The 20846-nt window shown below is 41.0% G+C and overlaps 1 protein-coding gene across 10 annotated transcripts in view; it reads right to left on the bottom strand.

The window, feature by feature from the left end:
- MTCL1 (microtubule crosslinking factor 1) overlaps positions 1 to 20846 on the bottom strand; it is a 131731-nt gene that overhangs the window by 98439 nt on the left and 12446 nt on the right. For all 10 annotated transcript variants that reach the window (XM_036880692.2, XM_057504049.1, XM_057504044.1 and 7 more), the window contains exon 3: positions 20028 to 20186. In XM_036880692.2, coding sequence (XP_036736587.2) covers positions 20028 to 20186 — 159 coding nt within the window. The remainder of the gene's footprint in view (positions 1 to 20027; positions 20187 to 20846) is intronic.

Consider the following 20846-nt stretch of genomic DNA (forward strand, 5'->3'; position numbering starts at 1 on the left):
ATTGGTGTGGCCACTGTGGAAAACAGTAGAGGTTCCTCAAAAAACTAAAAATAGAAATACTATTCAACCCAGCAATTCCACTTCTAGGAATTTACCCAAAGAAAACAAAATCCCTGATTTGAAGGGATTCCTTCACTCCTATGTTTATCACCAAATTATATACAATAGCCAAGATATGGAAGCAACCTAAGTGCCCGTCAATAGATGAATGGATAAAGAAGATGTGGTACATATAGACAATGGAGTATTATTCAGCCATAAAAAAAAGATCCAGCCATTTGCAACAACATGGATGGATCTAGAAGGTATTTATGCTAAGTGAAATAAGCCAGGCAGAGAAAGACAAATACTTATGATTTAAAGACAAAAAAGTATGACTTCACTTATTTGTGGAATATAAAAACAAAGCAAAACAGAAGGAATAAAGCAGCAGTAGACTCATAGACACTGAGAAGTGACTGGTGGTTATCATGGGGGAGGAGCTGGGGTGGTTGAGTGGGGAGGGTAAGGGGTATAAAGGGGCACAAAAATTCTCAGTCATAATATAATTTGGTCAGGGGATGGTAGTACAGCATGGAAGATACAGCCAATGATTCTGCTACATCTTCCTATGTTGACAGACAGTAACTTCAGTAGAGGGGGTGAGGATTTAATAATATGGGTAACTGTTGAACAACTGTGTTATATACTTGAAACCAACATAAGTAGATATATCAATGATACTTCATTTTAAAAAAAAGAGAAAAAAGACCCAGATAATGGAATAAAAAAGGACAAAAATACTGAATGAACTACAGCTACCTGCAGCAGCAGGGATGGGTATCAAAAACTGCCAAATGGTATGTCATAGAAGAATAGCTATAGTATAAGTCACCCTAATGCTTATTCAAAAACAAGAAAATGAAACAATATACTCCTTTGGGATACATGCATAGTTGGTAAACTATAAAGAAAAGGCAAGAAAAAAAATGTACACAATTCAAGATAATGTTAACTGGAGGGTGGGAGAAAGTTATACATGGATTTTCAAACCACTATTAATGCTCCATTGCCTGAGATGGGTATTCTTTATACTATTCTTCTTTAAATTTTATAATTAAAATACATATATTACATATATAAACAGACATATGTATGTATACATATATGTACATATTTAAAATACATGATTTTTATATTTAATGTAGTTCACAATTTTTAAAAAATAATTTGAAAAATTAAGGTCATGAACTCGGTATATAACTGATAATCTGCAAACCTGAAATGCTCTCAAATGTTTAGAGGCAAGAGGTGAACTGTGTCCTCTAATCTTCTCTTTGCACCCATCTAGCATCTGCTTACAGAACACGGCATTAGCAGACACCACCACAGAAGACCACTCAGTGGGGCTGCTGCCCTGTTTTGGGCCCGCAACTCCCCAGCATCCCCTGCAGAAGCCTCCAGTCATCCGAACAAGGGAACCTATGGGGCTGGGATCTTACAGAAATCCAGTGCAGCCCAGATTCTTGCAACAAATAGGGGTAAGAGAAAACAACACATAAAAAATAAAATAAAGTGATTAAAAGTAATTTTAAAAAAAACAATAGGTGAGTGTGCCCAGGTCCTTCCCGAAGGGGAGGCTATAGCCATTCACATACCCCAACAGATGACCCACCATGGTTCAAATGGGACACACATTTCTGAATGCATGCACTCTAAAAAAAATACCCAAACTTGTTAAAGAAAAAAATAAAACAGACAGAAGGAATGTGTGGAAGACAAAAAGAAAAAGAAACATGGGATTCAGTCCTAAGAAGCATCAGGAGGCAGGGTGAGGAATGGAAACCAGGTGGAGCTTTTATCTTAGAATTTCCACATAAATCTTCTGATGTTCTTGGATGGGGTAATTTACAATAAAAATCATGCACTGAGAGGATGAAAAAAATATGGCATCCCTTAGAGAAGGAAATCAGCAGCTACAAAAGTTTTTTTAAAAGGCTTGAAAATACCAATACTTGTATCTTCCTTCAAAAGAGAACTTCTGGAAAGCGTATTGTTACTCTTGTCACTGGAGGCTAATACGAGCTGGCAGAATGCTATAATGGAAAAAAAATACTAGACGGGAAACCACAGATCTGATAGGTAACTATCCACACCCAGCCCATAGCTTTGAGTGTGAATGGCTGGGGAATCTAACAACTTGGTGTGAGAGTCTCAGCTCTGACACTTAGAAGCAGACACCGGGTAGGTTTGATAGCCACTCTGAACCTCAGTTTTCTTATCATTAAAATAGGAATATAAAATGCTTACTTCAAAGGGTTGTCATAAAGATTAGACAGGCATGTACTACCCAGTAGCGCATACATAAGTGTTACGTCCCAGGCCTGTTTCCCAACTGAGAAGGCCACCCTGAGCTTCTCCACCCTGGGCTTCTTCACCCCTGGGCTTTTTCACCCATGGGCTTCTCTACCCTAGGCTTTTCCACCCTGGGCTTCTCCACCCATGGGCTCCACCCCAAGCAGTTTAAAGTAAGTCATTCAGATTTTTCAAATGGTTTTAAGTTAATCAGATTATATGCTTTTAATTGTGATAAGCAGAAAAATAATACTAATAATTCCTATTACCGATCCCAAAGGGAAATGCCTGAGGCATACAGGTGAATGAGTAGCATATGCATCTTGAAAACCCATAGCATTATTGTTGTTAAACTTGCTCCCTGTGAAGTCAAGATTTTGTGAGCTTTGTTAAGGGAGCTGTATTAATTATGGACTCCTTCATTACATGAGCTACATTTTCCATATGAAAAAAAGAAATTCAGAAGAACTAAGTATCCTGTGTGCAGATACTTAGGCTTTGCTTTACAATACTTGATATAAAGGAAGGGAGGGATAAGGAGAGAAGAAAGAGATAAAACAAGAGACAAAATGTCGACAAAGGTTGGAGCAGGTTCATTATGCTATTCTTTCAAATGCTGTGTATGTTTAAAACTCTCCATAGTTAAAACAAAATTCAAAGTCAGGTAACTCCCTGCAGCCAATATACTGGGCTGGTGTCCCACTGAGAAGTGGCTTTTTGCTTCCCTGAGGATGATCAGGCTTGGCTCAGCAGCAGGAGGCACTTGCACTGCCTGAACCCCTGACAAAGCACAGGCTGCATAGGGAGCTGGACTGGGAGGAGAGAAGGCTGCTGGGATGGGGTCAAGGGAAGCAGGCACCTCCTGGAAGACACTGCTGCACTGGCTTTCCAAAGCATCCCCCTCAGTCCTAAGTTTCCCTAAGAGTGTGGCTGAGCTCGGGCTTCCAGCAGCCTCCAGACAGCTTGTTTCAAGAACCATTTAACTCCCCCGAAGTTTGATTTGATAAGTTCCTAGATGGCCACCAAGTACGCTAAGGAATAAACTCCAATCAGCAAGCACATCAAAATTTACCACATCCATTAACTGGTGTGCAAGTCTGTACCACTTGGCACAAAAGGAAATTACTTCTGTTTTCTGATTTCCCCTCACATCCGTCCTGGTGTGTAGGTGCATGTAGTTGACTCCTCTCCTCACTTGCAGTTTCCTCTTAGCTGTCATTCCATTGATTTTTACCATCCCCTAATCTTTTACTTTGTTGCACAGCTTGCTATCCCCATCCATACAGTTTTTGCAGACCTGACTGAGGTTTCAAGTCAGAAATCCTACAATCCTCAAGCCTTCCACTCATGCTACTTCAAAATTCTTATCAAAACCAATAATCTTCAGCCTTCCAAGACTTTACTACTTTGTGGAAGAGAGTGTGAAGAGTTACACCACATGCAGTATTCAGCACACGTTATAGGAATCTTCCACAAAGATGCTACAGAAAGTTGGCTTAGTCTTAATACAGCAGCAACAGCTCCAGGGATGTTTGAAATCCCTTCATGCTTCCTTAGGATCCTAGCCCAGGTGGCAAGTAATTTGGATCGGAAACATAACAAGGCTTATCCAAGGGAATTTTTTAAAAATGTGCATGCCATATTTCCTTGATTTTAAGACACACATTTTCACATCTCTGAACTCAAGCTGCATGCTCTGATTTATGACATGTCATACTTTAATTGGCAGCATGGTTTATGTTCTCTTAATGTTACATCTTGTCATCGATGACAGTCAGTAGAAGATGGTTTGTCAGTGGAAACAGCCATACCCAGACTGATTTTGGGACACAGCTTTAAAAAACGAGGAGGGTTTAATTATTTATCTTCTTTATTTCTTCATTTTGCATACATGTAGCCTTAATATATAATAGTGGGCACATTTATACATTTCACACACAAGTCCCTGAATTTCCCTTACTTCTCTTCAGGAAAGGGAAAGGTATTTTGCTTTTACAAACAAAGCATTTGTTCTGTTCCTTAAAGAATCAATGACACCCACTGGTATGAGGACCTGACTGCCATTTACAAGTTGTATGACCTGTGGCAAGTTACTTCACACTACTAAGGTGCCATTATCTCCAAGGTTGCCCCACCCAGCTCACCCCATTGCTTTAAGAATGAATCAAGGAGAGGTCCTCTGAGCACCAAGCACTGTCCCTGGCACCCAGGCAACTATCAGGAGGGGCCATGAGGAGGCCTCTCACTTGTTCTGTTCACGGGCCCCCTAGCTGCTCCCCTCCCATGAGGAGTTCCCAGGAATAGAGGGCAGAGTAAGACTCCAGGCTGGCAAACCACTCAATGCCTCTGTCCTTTCCTGAGGGTGCTTCCAAATATCCCAAGGGCAGCTGGATAAAACAAACCCCAGCTCTGGAGTGCGGTGGTTTCAAAGGCCCATGAAAGGCTCAGAGGCCACTGGGGAGGATGGCAGAGGACAGAAGAGACTGAGAATATGGCCACCACTCATTATGACGGTTCCTGTCAGTAACAGGCGACCTGGAGCAACAGAGCCACACACAATCAGCACACCCCACGTCAGTGAAAAAGGTGCACCCAGAGATGAGTGAAAAGGGGGAAGCAGAGAAGAGAAAACAATACTGCAGTGGCGGTGGGGGCGAATTTGATGAGTGGCAGGTGGCAATGGACTGCAGAAGGACAAAGGCCTCTCCACTACCAGGCGCATAGAGAATCTGGCCTCAGAAGTTTCAGGAAAGCTGCAATTAATGGACAGGAAGCCACCTAGTCACTGCCCTTTACCACTTTCACAGTCATAAATATGTAACTCAAGACTGCGAACTGACTAACTCACCAGGGCAATTACATATTGCAGCTCCATCTTCTGGGTCCTTGGCTTTGATGGAAAGAGGTCGCTCCAAGGCCTCATCTTCCCAGAACACCTCTCTGGAAACTCTGATTGTACCCTTCTTAACCTAACCAATGTGCTCCCGGGGAGGAAATATTTAACCAAAATGATGAAGATGCCTCAGACACACTAACTCATGGCAGTGACCACTGCTGATCTAAAAATCACAGAAATGTTAAAAAAACACAGATGCCTGGGTGCCACCCCGAGAAGTGGTGATGCAATTGGCCTGGGTGTGACCTCAGCATCTAGATTCTTGAAAGCTCCCAGGGATTCTCCTGGGCAGCGGGGGTGGAGCATCACAGAGCTGAAGGGTTTGATCCTTGCCAGGTGCTTATACAACCCCTTTCGCTACCTAATAAAAGCAGTGCTGCAAGACGCACCTTGTCAGAACCTGCCAAGCACTGCTCTTCTCTAATCCTCTGCAAAGGAGGACCTGAAAGTCCACACAGTCATTTCAAAAGGCACCTCTGAAGAGGTTCTGCAAGTGGTTGAGAGCAAAGGTGAACATGCAGTGCGCAGCACCTACCCACCGCTTCAGAGTCAGGAAGCACAGGCAAGCCTGTCCTTTGGAAAATAAAATAATTAACCAAGCTCTAGACTCCTGGGATTTGAACCCAGATACAGTAAGAAAGGAGACTAAAGAGCTTGCCCAAGTGCTAGAGCAAACGTTGTGCAGCTCCCTCATAGTCATGTCAAACAAAGCCTCCTTCAAGACGAAGGTCCTGACAGTCGTCAAGGCCAAGCGCCCATCGCACCACCACGTGCTCACCTGGGTCAACCAGGATTCTTCTTTGGAAGCTCAAGGGGGCCTGGGGGTGGGGGATGTCCTGCCTGGTCTTTGCATTTGCTTGTCTCTCTAAGCCAGAGGTGCTCAACTGGGGGTGATTTGGGCCCCACCTCCAAGGACATTTGGCAATGCCCATAGACAGTCACAAATGTGGTGGTGGGTGGAGGGTTGGGGTGTTGGAGGGGAGGCTGTTACTTCCAACTAGTAGGTAGAGCCCAGCGATGTTAATAATCACACTAAAATGCACAGGACAGTCCGTGACCACAAAGAATTATCCAGCCCAAAACGTCCAAGTACTGAGGCCTGGACATTACTCAAAAGCGACTCCTCAAGCAATCCCATGCGTGATGCTTCTGTGAGGGCTATATGACATCTAGGCCACATCACCTAGGTGACCCTGTGAGCAATCTTGTTTAAAAATAAATCCAAACCCAAATCAAAAATCCTACACAAGAGAACTCTTGGAAACAAACAAGAATCTCCCAGTGTTACATCAAAATTTAAAAGGAAAAAACCTGGCCAAGCCCCTAAATGGAATCAGCCAGAGAGAAACCCATCTTCAGTTCACATGAGAGAATGCAACTCTCCTGTAATAGGAACAATTAAAGCTCTTGATCATTAAAAGTGTTTTAAACACATGTATGAGACCAAAACAGACAGGCACTTGTTGTATAAATGTCATCTTTAAACTGTACTATTTCCTATGATTCACAAAAATAATAATGGAGGATTTTCAGCTATGGTCTTGCTTCACTCATTTATGAAAAAAAATCATTGCTAATCTCTGTGAATAAACACAGATGATCAAGCAATCACAAGCCTCTTCGCATCCCCCTCCTGGTCCGGTCCTTGAAGAGTCCTGAGAAGAGCGCCTGGTATCCTGGTGTCCACCACTGCTTGCCCCAAACCGCTCTCCCCAGCTCCTAGCCCTGTGCACTCCCATACCTCCAGCCAGCACAGACAGGCCACGCATGATGGGAAAACAAGGGCCAATGAGCTGCTCCAACTCTTAAGAATTAAATAATGAACACAAATATGTGTTTGATAAATGAATATTGCTTTGCCTGGGCAACCAGCTCACATCCACATGCAAAGATGAATAGCATCTGTATTCAAATGCCAGCCATTTGATGAATGCACCCCACATTTTCTACATTCCCTTGTTCCAGTCAAACTGCTGTGGGTCATGAGAAAGAGTGTCTGCAATGCTGGGGACAAAGGAGAACCAAACCACCCACACTAACATTCTGTCAGGGAAAGAATTAACCAACCTGCGCAAATAAGCCATGCGGGAAAGTGCCCTGGGAGAGCTCAGGGTCTCTCTCTCTGTCCTTCTCAGAGGCTCATCCTTCAGTCAGAAATTCAAACACTGATTGACCAACTAACTTGCTCAACAGTAAGACATTTCATAGGGTTGTAGAACTATATATATAAAACTTGGTTTTCAATGCCAAAAAATTTTTGCTTATTATGGGAAAAAAATGAAAATTGCTTATCTGGCTCACAATCATACCATTCAACATATAATGGCTCTTGCTTGAGTCAGAAATACCAAGCAAGTACACTCAGGAAATAGATACCATGTAGTATTTTCTAAGCATTTCTGTTTCTCTGACTGTTGATTCTGCATTTGAGAATAAATGCTACCTGAATTATATTACATAAATAACACCACTTACAGCATATAAATTTGACAGATTCCAAGTAGCAAATGTAAATTGTGAAAAGTATTTTATATTTATTCCTGTAGCACAAACTTGATGCAGTTAACAGTCTAGTGAAGTCTAAATTATTCAGAAATAGATGCTCTGTCTGTGTTTTGAAAAAAGCAACGTGAACAGTGTTTCACAAAAATTTGTGATCCATTCTAAAGCTTAAATAGCACAGATGACATATTGAAGCATTGTCCTCCACATTACAAAAGATCCTTATCTGCCAAGAAAGGCTGGGTTGAGTGAAGAGGAGAAATAGATTGATCTTAATTTCTGGGGGAAATGGGCCCCACAGCTCTTGCTGTAGCCATCCCAAGAGCCATGCTCTGCCTCAAAGGCCATCTGAGCGGCCGCAGAACCCGTGGGTGAAGACCCTGAAGGAGGAGGCTGCCCAGCTCATCGGGATGACAGGGTGTGGCATGACCTCTGCATGGACACCCTGAACCCGGCTGAATGTTCAGGAAGTTGAACAGAAGCAGCTTTCCTTATCGCTAACCAAACAGGGTGACTTTATGATCCACAGTCATTGTCAAAATATTTGACCCACAGTGGAATTACTGGTTTGTATTAACTGTCCTGAGGTAATCATTTACAGATTTACAGGAATCAGAAATTCCTCACCAAGAGATTTTTAAATAATATTATGGCTCTTTCTTTAGGAAAAACAAAGATGAAAACACCTTCACTCATTCAACAAATATTTACTGAATGCTTGATAAGGGCAGAGATGTGTAGACACACATGTACATCCTATAAGCAGAGATGTGAGTGTTCCAACATGCCACTGAGTGATCAAATGAGACTCAGACTGCTGACTGGAGTAGATACTGTACCAAGCTAGCCCTTTCAAGATTCAGACAGCTAAGTAATTAAGGTGGTATTGGCAGAGATCAGTGGGACAGAACAGAAATAGACCTACATAAATATGTCCGACTCATTTTTGACAAAGGTGCTAAGTAATTCAATGGAAGAAACACAACCATTTCAACAAATGGTGCTGGAACAATTGGATATTCATAGGTGAAAAATGAACCTTAACTCAATCTCCTGCATTGGACAAAAATGAATTCAAAATGGACCATGAATTCAAATGCAAAACATACAACTATAAAACTTTAAAAAATAGGAGAAAATATTCAGAATCTAATGCTAGGCAAAGAGCTTTTAGAATTGATACAATAAAAGAAAACATTTACAAATTGAACTTCAAATTAAGAATGTTTGCCCCTGCTGAAAGGATGAAATACAAGCTACAGCAGCGGGGAGAAAATACCTGCAAACTGTATAGCTGATAAAGGACTAGCATCTAGAATACAGAAAGGACTCTTGAAACTTAACAGTAATAAAAATCAACAACAATAAAATAAACAAGCAATCCAAGCAGAAAATGGGCAAAAGACACAGGAGACATTTCACCAAAGAGGAACTGCAGATGGCAAACATCACACGAAAAGATGTCCAATATCATTAGTTGTTAGGGAAATGCAAATTAAAACCACAATGAGATTATTACTTATCAGAATAGCTAAAATAAAAAACAGTGACACCACCAAATGCTGATGAGGATGCAGAGAAATTGGAGCACTCATGTGTTACTGGGGATAATGTTAAATGATACAGCTACTTTGGAAAACAGCTTGGCACTTCCTTAAGAAAGCTAAATATGCAACTATATGACCCAGGAAAAGAGCTCCTGGGCATTTATCCTAGAGAAATAAAGAAATAAGTTCACATAAAAAACTGCACATGAACTTTCACAGCAGCTTTATTACTAATAGCCCCAAACTAGAAACAGCCCAAATGTCCTTCCACTGGTAAGTAGTTAAATACCCTGTGATACAGCATACCATGAAACCTAGCAATAAAAAGGCTCCAGCTATGAGTACGCGTAACAACCAAAATGAAAAAAGGCAAATCCCTAAAGGTTACACACTATATGATTCCATTCATATAACATTCATGAAACGACAAAATTATTAAAATGGAGAACACAGCAGGGGTCTCCAGGGATGAGATATAGGGATGGGGACAGGAGAGAAGGGGTGTAGCCATCAAAGGTCAATGTGAGGGATCCTTGTGATGGAACTGTTCGACAGCTTGACTGAACTGACCTCAACATCCTAGCTGTGATATCTTAATAGAATTTTACAAGATGTTGCCACTGGGGAAGACAAGGTGAAGGGTACATGGGACCTCTCTGGATTATTTCTTAAAATTGTATATGAATGGGAGTCTACAAGTATCTCAAAACAAAGAGTTGAATTAAAAATTAAAAATCTATACTAAGAAGTATATACGGTATATTTCCAATTTTACGTATCAGACATATCTCTGGGAATTTAGCATAATGGGAAATTTCACCTTTTATAATCTCCTTTTCTTTTCAAACTTTCTATAATAACCATGTAATGGTTAATCATATTAAAACATTGGCTCAGAGTTCAGAAGAGTGCTGTGGAAGGCTTCAGTGAGGAGGTGGCATTTTTGGGAGGATCTTAAAGAATGGTCAGCATTTCAACAGCTAGAGGTGGGAATCTAGGCACAATCCTGGAGAAGGAACAAAGGGCCCCATGAGCTGAAGGGGAAAGAGAAGGGGTGGGAAGTCTCCCATGGGCACAGGGCAGTGGACAGGATGGGAGGGCCTGTGCCCACTCTCTTCAAAGGTAAATTCTGCCCTCCTTCTTCCTATAGTTTTCTCAGTAGAGATGAAAGAAACTTAATAAATACTTCTAGAAGTAGAAATTAATTTTATAGAGAAGCATTAATGGGTCAAAGAAAGACACAGGAGCCCTTCCTCGCCAACTCACCGGACCAGACCCCTGGAGCCCTGTGGCCCTCCGACGGGCACCACTGATTCCTGCCTCCAGTTCTGACCTGGTAACCTGCCTCTTCCTTCTAGGTCTACAGAAAAAGGGGCAGCTGGATCTAGAGCTGAGGTCTGGAGGGAAGAGGGAAAGAAACAAGGTGGCTGGGAGTCAGGAGACCTGGTGGGAGTCTGTGGCGAGAGGACCCCCTGACCAGGCCACCCACACGCACCCAGACCTTGGTTCCCTCGTGTGGGCCACGGGCAGGCTGACTCACGCACCTCAGGGGGTTCCCTCGTGTGGGCCACGGGCAGGCTGGCTCATGCACCTCAGGGGGTTCCCTCGTGTGGGCCACGGGCAGGCTGGCTCATGCACCTCAGGGGGTTCCCTTGTGTGGGCCACGGGCAGGCTGGCTCACGCACCTCAGGGGGTTCCCTCGTGTGGGCCATGGGCAGGCTGGCTCACGCACCTCAGGGGGTTCCCTCGTGTGGGCCACGGGCAGGCTGGCTCATGCACCTCAGGGGGTTCCCTCGTGTGGGCCACGGGCAGGCTGGCTCACGCACCTCAGGGAGCCTTCCGGCTCTAACCCTCCACAGGCCTGCGGCCCTCAGGCTGGGTCTGGCCGTGCCTGTCTTCACACGCGGTCGGAATCCACCCTTTGTTCTCACTGCCAGTTTTCTTTTTTTTTCCAACATTACAGCCACACAAAGTGGAAGTAAAATAGTCCTTTTTGACAAAAGGATTTAATGAAACAGCATAACCAGAGAAATGAAAGCAGTACAAAACCCTGGGCAAGCCCTCCCTTCCTCAAGCTTCACCGGGATGAAGCAAATACGCCAAGGGAACAGCGCCCACAAAGGAGAGCGCCAGGGCTTGTCCGAAAGTGGGTCACCAGGCTTTCACTGGCCTAGGAGGAGACCCGATACAACTCTGTCTTGGTTTTAACAAGAAATGACTCCAGGGGCACAAGTTCCAAGTGAGCAGGACAGACTGTGATAGGCTCTTGCTCACCCTTTCCAGCAACAGCCTGAATCGGCCATTAACGCCATTTGTGGTTATTTAAATGAACACATACCCCGTTTCTTCCCAGACAACAAAACTGCTCCATTAACAACTTAAGAGTCCAAAACTATTTAGGCCAAGTCTTTCTGTAGTTGCCACCCTGTTCCTAATCTTCCTGGGCCCCTGAACTCTGCATTTCCCAGCTTGGTACTTGTTCCCTTGATGGACACAGCTCTAGTCCAATCCCATCCCTGCCCTCCTGGTCTGGGCTGAACACACAAAAGGCCCTTTTCCTGCAGACCCCCAGGCAGACACTACATGTACATGCACACGTACATATATACACACAGATACACATATGCACACACACACCAGACTGTTTCAGTGTTTGGGAAAAAGACTTAACCAACACCCCTGAGTCTTCCTGCTCCTGTTCTCATCCCATTATTTTACCACATTATTAATATAACAGGCCACATAACTGGGATATTGTTCAGGGCACCAGATTTCTCTCCACTTCTGGTTCTCTAGCTAGAGTTACCATGCCCCCCGAAACTCATGAAACCAGGAAATAAAATCAGCTAATGAAACCAGGTGCTGTTTATTCCTTCTGAGGTATCCCAAGAAAGCCTGCCAAGCTAACACATAGAATGCCTGTGTTTATTCCACATGGCCTGCTGGTTCCACCATCCACTGTGACTGGGCCAGGAGTAAGGCCCTGGCTGACTCCACAGCAGCTGCCAACAGCCTGGTCAGTGTCCAAGGAGATGCCCTGGCATGAGGCCTCTGCACAAAGATGTTTTACATGGACTCACTCAAGCAAATCGTTTCCTTACAATGAAGACCATAAAGCCTAGAAAAATAGATGTTATTTTATTAAATGATAGCATAACAGCAATAAACCATTTATTATGTTTGTACACCTCTATTTCTAGATTTTATGGTTGCCTGATAGTTTAAATATAGTAACACAAAGAATAGTCCTAGTGTACTGGTTGAGAAAAAAGTAGACAGACGGTCTTCGTCCATTCAGGCTGCTGTAACAAAAATATCATACACTGAGTGGCTTAAAGAACATTTATTCCTTACAGATCTGGAGGCTGGGAAATCTAGGATTAAGGTGCTGGCAGATTAGGTGTCCAGTGTGGACCCACTTTCTGGTTCACAGATAGGCATCTTCTCACTATGTCCTCATGTGGCAGAAAGGCAAGGGAGCTCTCTGGGGTCTCTTTCAAAAGGAAATTAATTTCATTCACAAGGGCTCCAATCTGTTGACTTAATCACCTGCCAAAGCCTCCATCTCCAAAAGCACCCCATTGGGGATTGGGATTTTAACATATGAATTTTGGAGGGGGCATGAAAAATTCCGTCTACAGCAGAAACCTAAAGAGAAGACAGTAAGTATAAGCAGAATTCATGAGGTAAAAAAGGCCTTGAGGCAAACAGGAACTGGTAAGTAGCAGGATAGAAGGGAACCAACAGAGAGACGGGGACAAAACTACTGAGTCATGAACGGGATGACCCTGGGTTACTCGCACGCTGCAGAGCTCCTGCCAAGGAAGTTTCCGCAGAACGCTGCAGATTCATGTCCAGGATTACCAACACAGCGCACTGATCTATATCATAAACTCTCCCCCCCGCCATAAACAACTAGAAATGCTAGAGAAAATACAACAAACAATAATTTATACACAGCTGAAGTCACATACACAAAAAAGGGAAATTCCTCAGTAACAGAAAAGCATAAGGGATTAAAAACCAGAACAGTTAGCACAAGGGTATGTGTTAAGACATGGGGGGTAGAAAGGAATGGTGTAAGTTACCATACCCAGAAATAGGCCATCATAGCCATGGGTGTGAGAAGAGGCCTTGGCTAATATGCCCAGGTGATCCACTGAAGAGATGCATCCTCTTGAAAATAAACTAAAAATCACGTGGGGAAAACGAAAGTAAACTTCAGCTCAGGACACCAGGTTGTGGGAAAAAAATCTCCTTTGAAATATGAAAACACCTAGTCCTATGCCACATGCAAGATTGATGTTCAAGTGACAAGGCCCATTTGGTACACAACACCATGAGCCAACAATTAAGAACTGTTTTTGGACCAGTTATACTACTGAGGCCTTCAGAAAAGACCAATCCAAAATTTCAGTAGGAGGACATTTCAACAAACTTCATGGAATTCCCACTAAGAAGTGCTGATAATAAAATCCACCTTGAGTAAGAGTCAGCATATTTGACAAAACAGAAGGAACTTTAGTAACAACAAGAACTCAAGATACCAGAACAAACTAAAAGAGACCATGAGCACAATGTCTAAAGATTTAAAAGAAGAAAAAGACCAGGAAAGAAGAAACTACAAAAAAGAACAAATACATTTTTTAAATTTCTAGAAATGAAAGGTAAACTCATTAAAATGAAAACTCAGTAGATGAATAAAAAAGTAATTCTTTAGAAAAGAAGAGCATTCATAACTTGGACAAGAAATGAAGGAACTACCCATAAGGTAACATAGTTGACAAGAATAAAAAAATAAAAAAAGAACAGGTGAGGTGGCAGATGGAGTAAGAATGACTGATGTAAGAAGGTCCCACATAAGACTAATAGGAATCCTCAAAGAAATATAGACAATATAGAAGAAACACTAGTCAAAAAGATAATTTCACTATTGAACACTATCCAAAGAGTGAGAGTTTTCCACATTTCGTGAAAGATATAAACATTCAGATTGACAATGACTGTTGAGCAAAATATAAAAATAAATCTAGACATATCTGATTGAAACTACAGAATACCAAACACAAAAATAAAAGCATAAAAGTAACCAAGAAGTAAAGACAGATTATCTACCAAAATGAGAATTATCTGATAGCAGACATCTGGATAGCAAATAGAGCCAAGAGATAATAAAAATATTACCTTCAAAGCGTTACAATTCTATGCCCAACTAAGTATCTTTCAAGACTGAGTATGAAATAAAAGCACTTTCGGACAACACCATTTACTGAAAAAAACTACTAAAGGATATATTAATTGATCAGCAAGGAGAAAACAGAACTTGGAAGGAGTGACACTCAAGAAGCAATGGTAACAGATTGGAAAATGTGTAAGTAAATCTAAATAATTATTAACTATTAAATTAGTTGGGGAGATGATTTCAAAAAGATGAAACTGAAATGATTCTAGATAACAGTACAAAAGGCAGGAATTGATCAAAGTTACAGCTTTCTAAGGTGGTTATATTATTCAGGAGAATAAAAATAATGATTAGTTTTAGATGTTAAGTCAGCCATGCATGTTAAATATGTAAGAGTAATCATTAAAATAATAGTAATAAAATGTATAACTTCCTAATCAAGGGAAAGAACATGAGAATGAAAAACTCAATCAATCAAAGAGAAATCAAAAGAAAAAGAAAAAAGAAACAAAGAAAAGGCATGGAATAGAAAGAGCATAAAATAGAATGATAGAAATAAATTCAAACAATCAATAACCAAAATAGATGTAAATAGATTAGATTCATAAATTTTTTTAAAAAAGAGAGATTCTGATTCCATTTTTAAGAAGGTGGCTAAAGTCCATTCACAAGAAGTACATCATTTTCTACATCATTATGTTTTAGATAATAAAACATAATGACGTAGAAAAACAGAAACTAAGAAACTAACAGAATCACCAAAAAGCTATACAAGGCAAATACTAACCAAAAGAAATTTAGTAGAGATGATAAAAGCAAAGTAGATTTTTCAGCAAAAAGCAATACATTAGAATAAAGAGGTCATTATCAAATGATAAAGGGAACAATTCCTTACAAAGAATAGTTCTAAATCTATATGCATTTATATTCAAAATATAAAAAGCAAAATTTGACGGTGTACAAGAAGAAAATATAAATGCAAGTTTATAATAGGTGATTTTTTAATACATCTTTATCCTAAATAGATATATATAGAGAGCAGACAAAACAAAACTATAAAGGACACAGGAAATTTGAACAACACAATTAACAAATAATCTGAAACAATTTTACCAAATTATAGCAATCCACTAATGGCTATAAATAAAACTTATAACCACCATTAAAATAATAGAAGTAAATAGAATTGAATATATGAGAATGCATCCCATTTGGCAAATATAAGCATTATTTTGTAGAACCTTAATATTTGTATGTTGAATGATGATATAAAATGTACTTCTTCCTGTGGGTTAAAGTTTGAAAGTCTTCAGTCGAGTGGATTTAAAGTCTTCACCTGCCTCCAATTGGAGCACTCTTCTCAAGCACTCCAGAAGTAAATATGACCATTTACTAGATACAAAAGAAGTCTCAACCAATTCCAGAGAATCAGTATCATAGCCTGAATGGTGCTGGAAGATGTCCTGTAAGAGCTACCTGACTCCAGTTGGTTCTCTGCTGCTCCATTCAACAATCCTGTGGGAGGTGGGGGTGGGGTGAGTGAAATGGGTGAAGGGGGTCCAAAAGTATCAGCGACCAGTGACAAAATAAGTAAGTCTTGGGACTGTAATGTACAGTATGGTGACTACAGGTATGCTGAGAGTAAATATTAAAAGTTCTCATCATCAGTAAAAAATTTGTTAACTATGGTGATGGACTGTTAATGAGACTTGATGTAGTGATCATTTTGCAATATATGCAAATATAAAATCATTATGCTGTACACCTAAAACTATTATCATGTTGTTATTATACCTCAATAAGAAAAAAAATCCTAGTTTACTGAAGTGATCTAGAACATGTCTCTATCCATTTCAAGTGCTGACTAAATTGACTAGTTATTATTTATGTCTAGCATGTAATAACTACTCAAAAAAGCTATGGTAGAATGAAAGATTGTTGAGTGGAAGCATTTGCAATCTTAAAGAAATTGAAACTAAGCTAAGGTTAATCATTTTCAGTCTCTTGAGATATTCCACCATAGAGGGAATTGGGTACTAAAAGAAATATGCCAACCACCACAACAAAATAAGACAGAAATGTTTTGGCTTGCACAGGTGGGGGTGTGTTGGGGGGGTTTGGGTGCAGGGACCATGATGTGAATAGGCACAGGGGCAAGTATGCAAGCTGGCTAGCCTGAAGGCACAGTTCTAGGGGGGTTAATATTGCTAACCCTCTGTAATCATCTTATCAATCAATGTAGACAGTGACTTTTCCAAAACACATCTCTCTGAGTTCAAAGAGGACCAGGGGGCAGAGTCTCTTAGCTTTCTCAACTGCCCATGGGGTGGAAAACTGAAGTGGGAGATGGGGAAGGGCCAGGCAAGAAAAGTCTTCTGTGTCATGATCAAGAGTTAGATAACAGGGAGCCAAGGCAAGTTTTTTTGTTGAAGCAGAGAGTAGCACTGTCAGATTTGGGGGGCTGTAGAAGATAAAAGAGAAAAGGGGGAGATTAGAAATAGTGTATGGCTTTAATGTGGTGATTGCATAGTGTCAAGCCCTCAAATATTCATTTGAGAGGAGATGGGTGAAAATATGAATAGAATACAGAAAGCAAACATTTTTCACAGGGATTAAAATGAACCACTTTAAAGTGTACAATGCAGTGTCATTTAGTATGTTCACAACATTGTACAACCGTCATTCTGTCTAGTTCCAAAACATTTGTATGACCCCAAAAGGAAATCCTGTACACATTCAGCTGCCAGTCTTCCTTCTGCCCCTCCCCAGCCTCTGGAAAGCACTAGTCTGTTTTCTGTCTCTACGCCTTCTCCTTCTCTGGATATTCCCTATTAATGAAATCATACAATATGTCTGGCTTCTTTTCCTTGGTATATTTTGGAGGTTCATCCATCCTGTGGATGTACCAGTGAGAAAGAAAATTCCTAAGATTGCAAAAGCAGAACAGCAGAACTGGAGCATGTAGTAGGTGACTAAGGGTAGGAAAAAAGAGAGGGAAGGGTAGCTGTCATCAGTAAGCCTGGGTGACTAAAAGGACAGTGCCAGTGACACCGTTAGCACAAATGAGAAAGATAGAAGAAGGTTCAGATGAAGGTTCAGACAGAGACGAGGGTGAGAAGTCTGTTTCTGGACACACTAAGTCTGAAATGCTAGGAAATCTATACTGGAGAAGTCCACAAAGGAGATAAAAATACAGCCTGCAGCTTAAGGGAGAAGCCCCAGGAGCTCTTCAGTTTTACTGTCCTCTGAGGCTGACGAGTAACATGCTTCTGCAACTGCTTTTGTCATTTAGAGACACACACAACACACAAACTGTCCTTGCCTTTTTCAGACTGTGACGCACCCATTCACAAAACTTCCGAGGTGAACAATAATAAGCAAGGCTCAGAGTAGAGAAAACAAAACTAATACTGTATTTTGTTCTGGCTTTGGCAAAAAGAACCCATTCACAGAGACCAGAGCTGGCATTTTCCAGTAAATACCTCCCCCACCACCTTTGAACCTTGGCTCGCTTGGCTCCATCATCCTCACTTCTAGCATTTACCCTACCCAGACTCCTGCCAGTCTTGCCTTCGTCTAGCAGTTTGGTGTGGATATTCAGTCACACTGACTGCAATGCTGGAGGTAAAATACTTACTGCATCCCCATTGAGCAATCCCTCTGTGTAACTGTACCCATAAAAGCAAGGAGGGGGGGCTGACCCCGCACCTGCCCTCCTCGCCTCCAGCTTGAGCCAATATCGCTGCTCTCTGAAGTGCCTTGCCCCACCCCTGCCTAGCTTTGAATGTCAATAATCATTTCTCTCCCCAAAGGGTTATTTATGTCCTGCACAAATCCATTTAAACTTGTGCAAAAGAATCTTTGCTTGCTTAAAATATATTTATTTATTTGCTTCTGTATACATAATTTATATATTTATACACAAACGTACACACATACAAAATTCATAAAATACACTCCTAAATTGTTTTAAGGTAGGCAAGTTTTAAATTGTCTACTGTAGTAAAATACTTTGTTTTCTATATCCTCAAGGTCAGGCTCAAACTGGAAATTTTTAGAAAAGAAACTTTGTAGCAACACTTCTAGCACACCCAGACCAAAGGAAAAGAGGGGAGTAAATCACTGGGAACAGTAAGTGTACAGGTAGCAGACCCACAATCGGAGGAGAAATTCCTATGGTCTGGGGGGTAAGTACTTGTATAAGTTAAAGGGAAAGTCTTACCCACAATGAAAGAATGTTCTCAGGAGTTACCTCTGGCTCTGCGAAGCTCACTAAGCTGCAGTTACCACAGCTCCACATTCCCACCTTTCATTCACTCCCTCACCCATAGGGCCCCCAACAATGCCCATGTACCAGGCACTGTTCGAGACACAGGGACCCCACAGTGAACTAGACAGACAAAACCTCCATCCCACGGAGCTTGAGCCCTACAGCACATTAGTGACAGGATCACTGGTAAGAAATAAAACACAGCATTTTCAGATAAGTGGTGGCAATATACAAATGATCTACCAAAATCCTTACTGCATGAGATGCAAAGGTGAGCCCACAGAGCTGTGAGGAGGTGGGGGAGGAAGCAGGGAGGTCATAGCACCAGCTCCTTCACTGTAGTTTAATTGTTTTGCTATCCGTGTACCAAACTGAACTGCAAACACCTTGAGAGCAGGGCCTGCACTCCACGCCCACACCTGCATCCCCAGGGCAGGTACAGTGCCTGAATTCAGCTTGGATGGAGGGACATGGATAGATGAGGAATGGCTGGGTGAAGCAGGAAACTTATCCAAAGGAAAATGAGCTGTTGAGAGAGGCTCTTTGCAGGTCATGTGCTGGCATTAGCCATTACCTTTAAGCCTTAACCAATAATTTTTAAACTTCATCAATATGCAGGATATTTTTCAAGAATATATTCAGCTTTAATCTTATAACAGATGTCAACAAAGCAAGATTTGCATTACTGTACCTAAATAAAATATATATATATTCATTTCCTAGATCACTTTGCTAGAACATATTCACTCCCAAAAATTAAAAAAAGTCTACATTTAAATCATATTGATTGAATAATAGATATACATGGCTTATACATATTATCTATTTGCACAGCTTTCATAAACAACTGTAATGATTTTTCAGTTCATTGGGAGAGAAGACTCTTGAGAAAAAAGCTACTGCTTAATCTTGTATTCTAGTAACAATTTACCCTATTTGGACCAATAAAAGGGGTCATCCCAACAGAAATTATAAAAAGTAGCTTTAGCCTAGGTTTCAACAAGCTTTTCTACGAAGGGCCAGATAGCAAATATTTTAGGCTTTGTAAGCAATATACAGTTTTTGTTGCATAGACTAATTTACTTTTTAGGGTTTATTTTACGTGGCTGCTATTCTTTTTACGATACTATAAAAAAATGTAAAAACCATTCTCAGTTCCTGAGCCTACAAACGTAGTTTGCTGAACCTGCCTTACTACAAACAAATGTAGTTAGCCTACAGTAAGAATGGAGCACCTAGTGCCAAGTTCCTAACAATTAAATCCATGGGAGAAATTGCTGTACATTTCTGTATTACCTCTTTCAGTCTCTCCAGCTCATTCTGGAGGGCCTGTTTAGATATTTCCACTTCGATCATCTGCTGTCTGAGAGTTTCATTTTCATCTTCAGCTTTAGCACGCTTTTCCTCCACAGTTTCAAGTTCATGGTGCAATCTGACAGATACATCTTTGGCTACCTGCACCGACCAACAGAGATAGTCATCAGGACATGAAGCTTTCTGTGTGCTAAGGGTACATTCAGACAACTTCAGATGCAGAATCATTAAGTAATAGGATATTACACCAAACAGCAAAGACCCTGGCAATATTAACAGGCCTATCTGTAAAGGAGGAGGGTGTTAGTTTAAAACACTAAATCCACATTATGAGGAACCACATGACTTTCATCTGAATTAAAAGGCCACTTTGGATAGCCCCTGCCTCCACCAAGAATGCCAATTTTGCCCAGTGCTTTAAATTATTAATTAGAAATAATCATAAAAATAATTATTCAAAAATAATAAACAAATAGACACTTCTATCCCCTAAGGTAATACTAAGCCTACCTGCAAAAACACAAATAACTCCATATGCAATAAATGTTTAATGTAGGCAAGTGATAAAATAACTTGAATGTTAAAAGCAGTTGAATGTTTTTACTCTCTAAAAGGAAATGAGGAAAGAGATTTTGCAAGAGAAATCCAAATCACCTTTATATCACATTTAATGACATTTTGTTAGTGGTTTATAGATTTGTTAGAATTACAAAGATTCTTTTCCTGTTACCATAATGAAAGGCTAAATGAGATTTCCTCAGTACTGCCACAATAAGGATAACATTATGCATAATTCAACTC

Source organism: Manis pentadactyla, chromosome 6, assembly GCF_030020395.1.
Source record: "Manis pentadactyla isolate mManPen7 chromosome 6, mManPen7.hap1, whole genome shotgun sequence".
NCBI classification, from domain to species: domain Eukaryota; kingdom Metazoa; phylum Chordata; class Mammalia; order Pholidota; family Manidae; genus Manis; species Manis pentadactyla.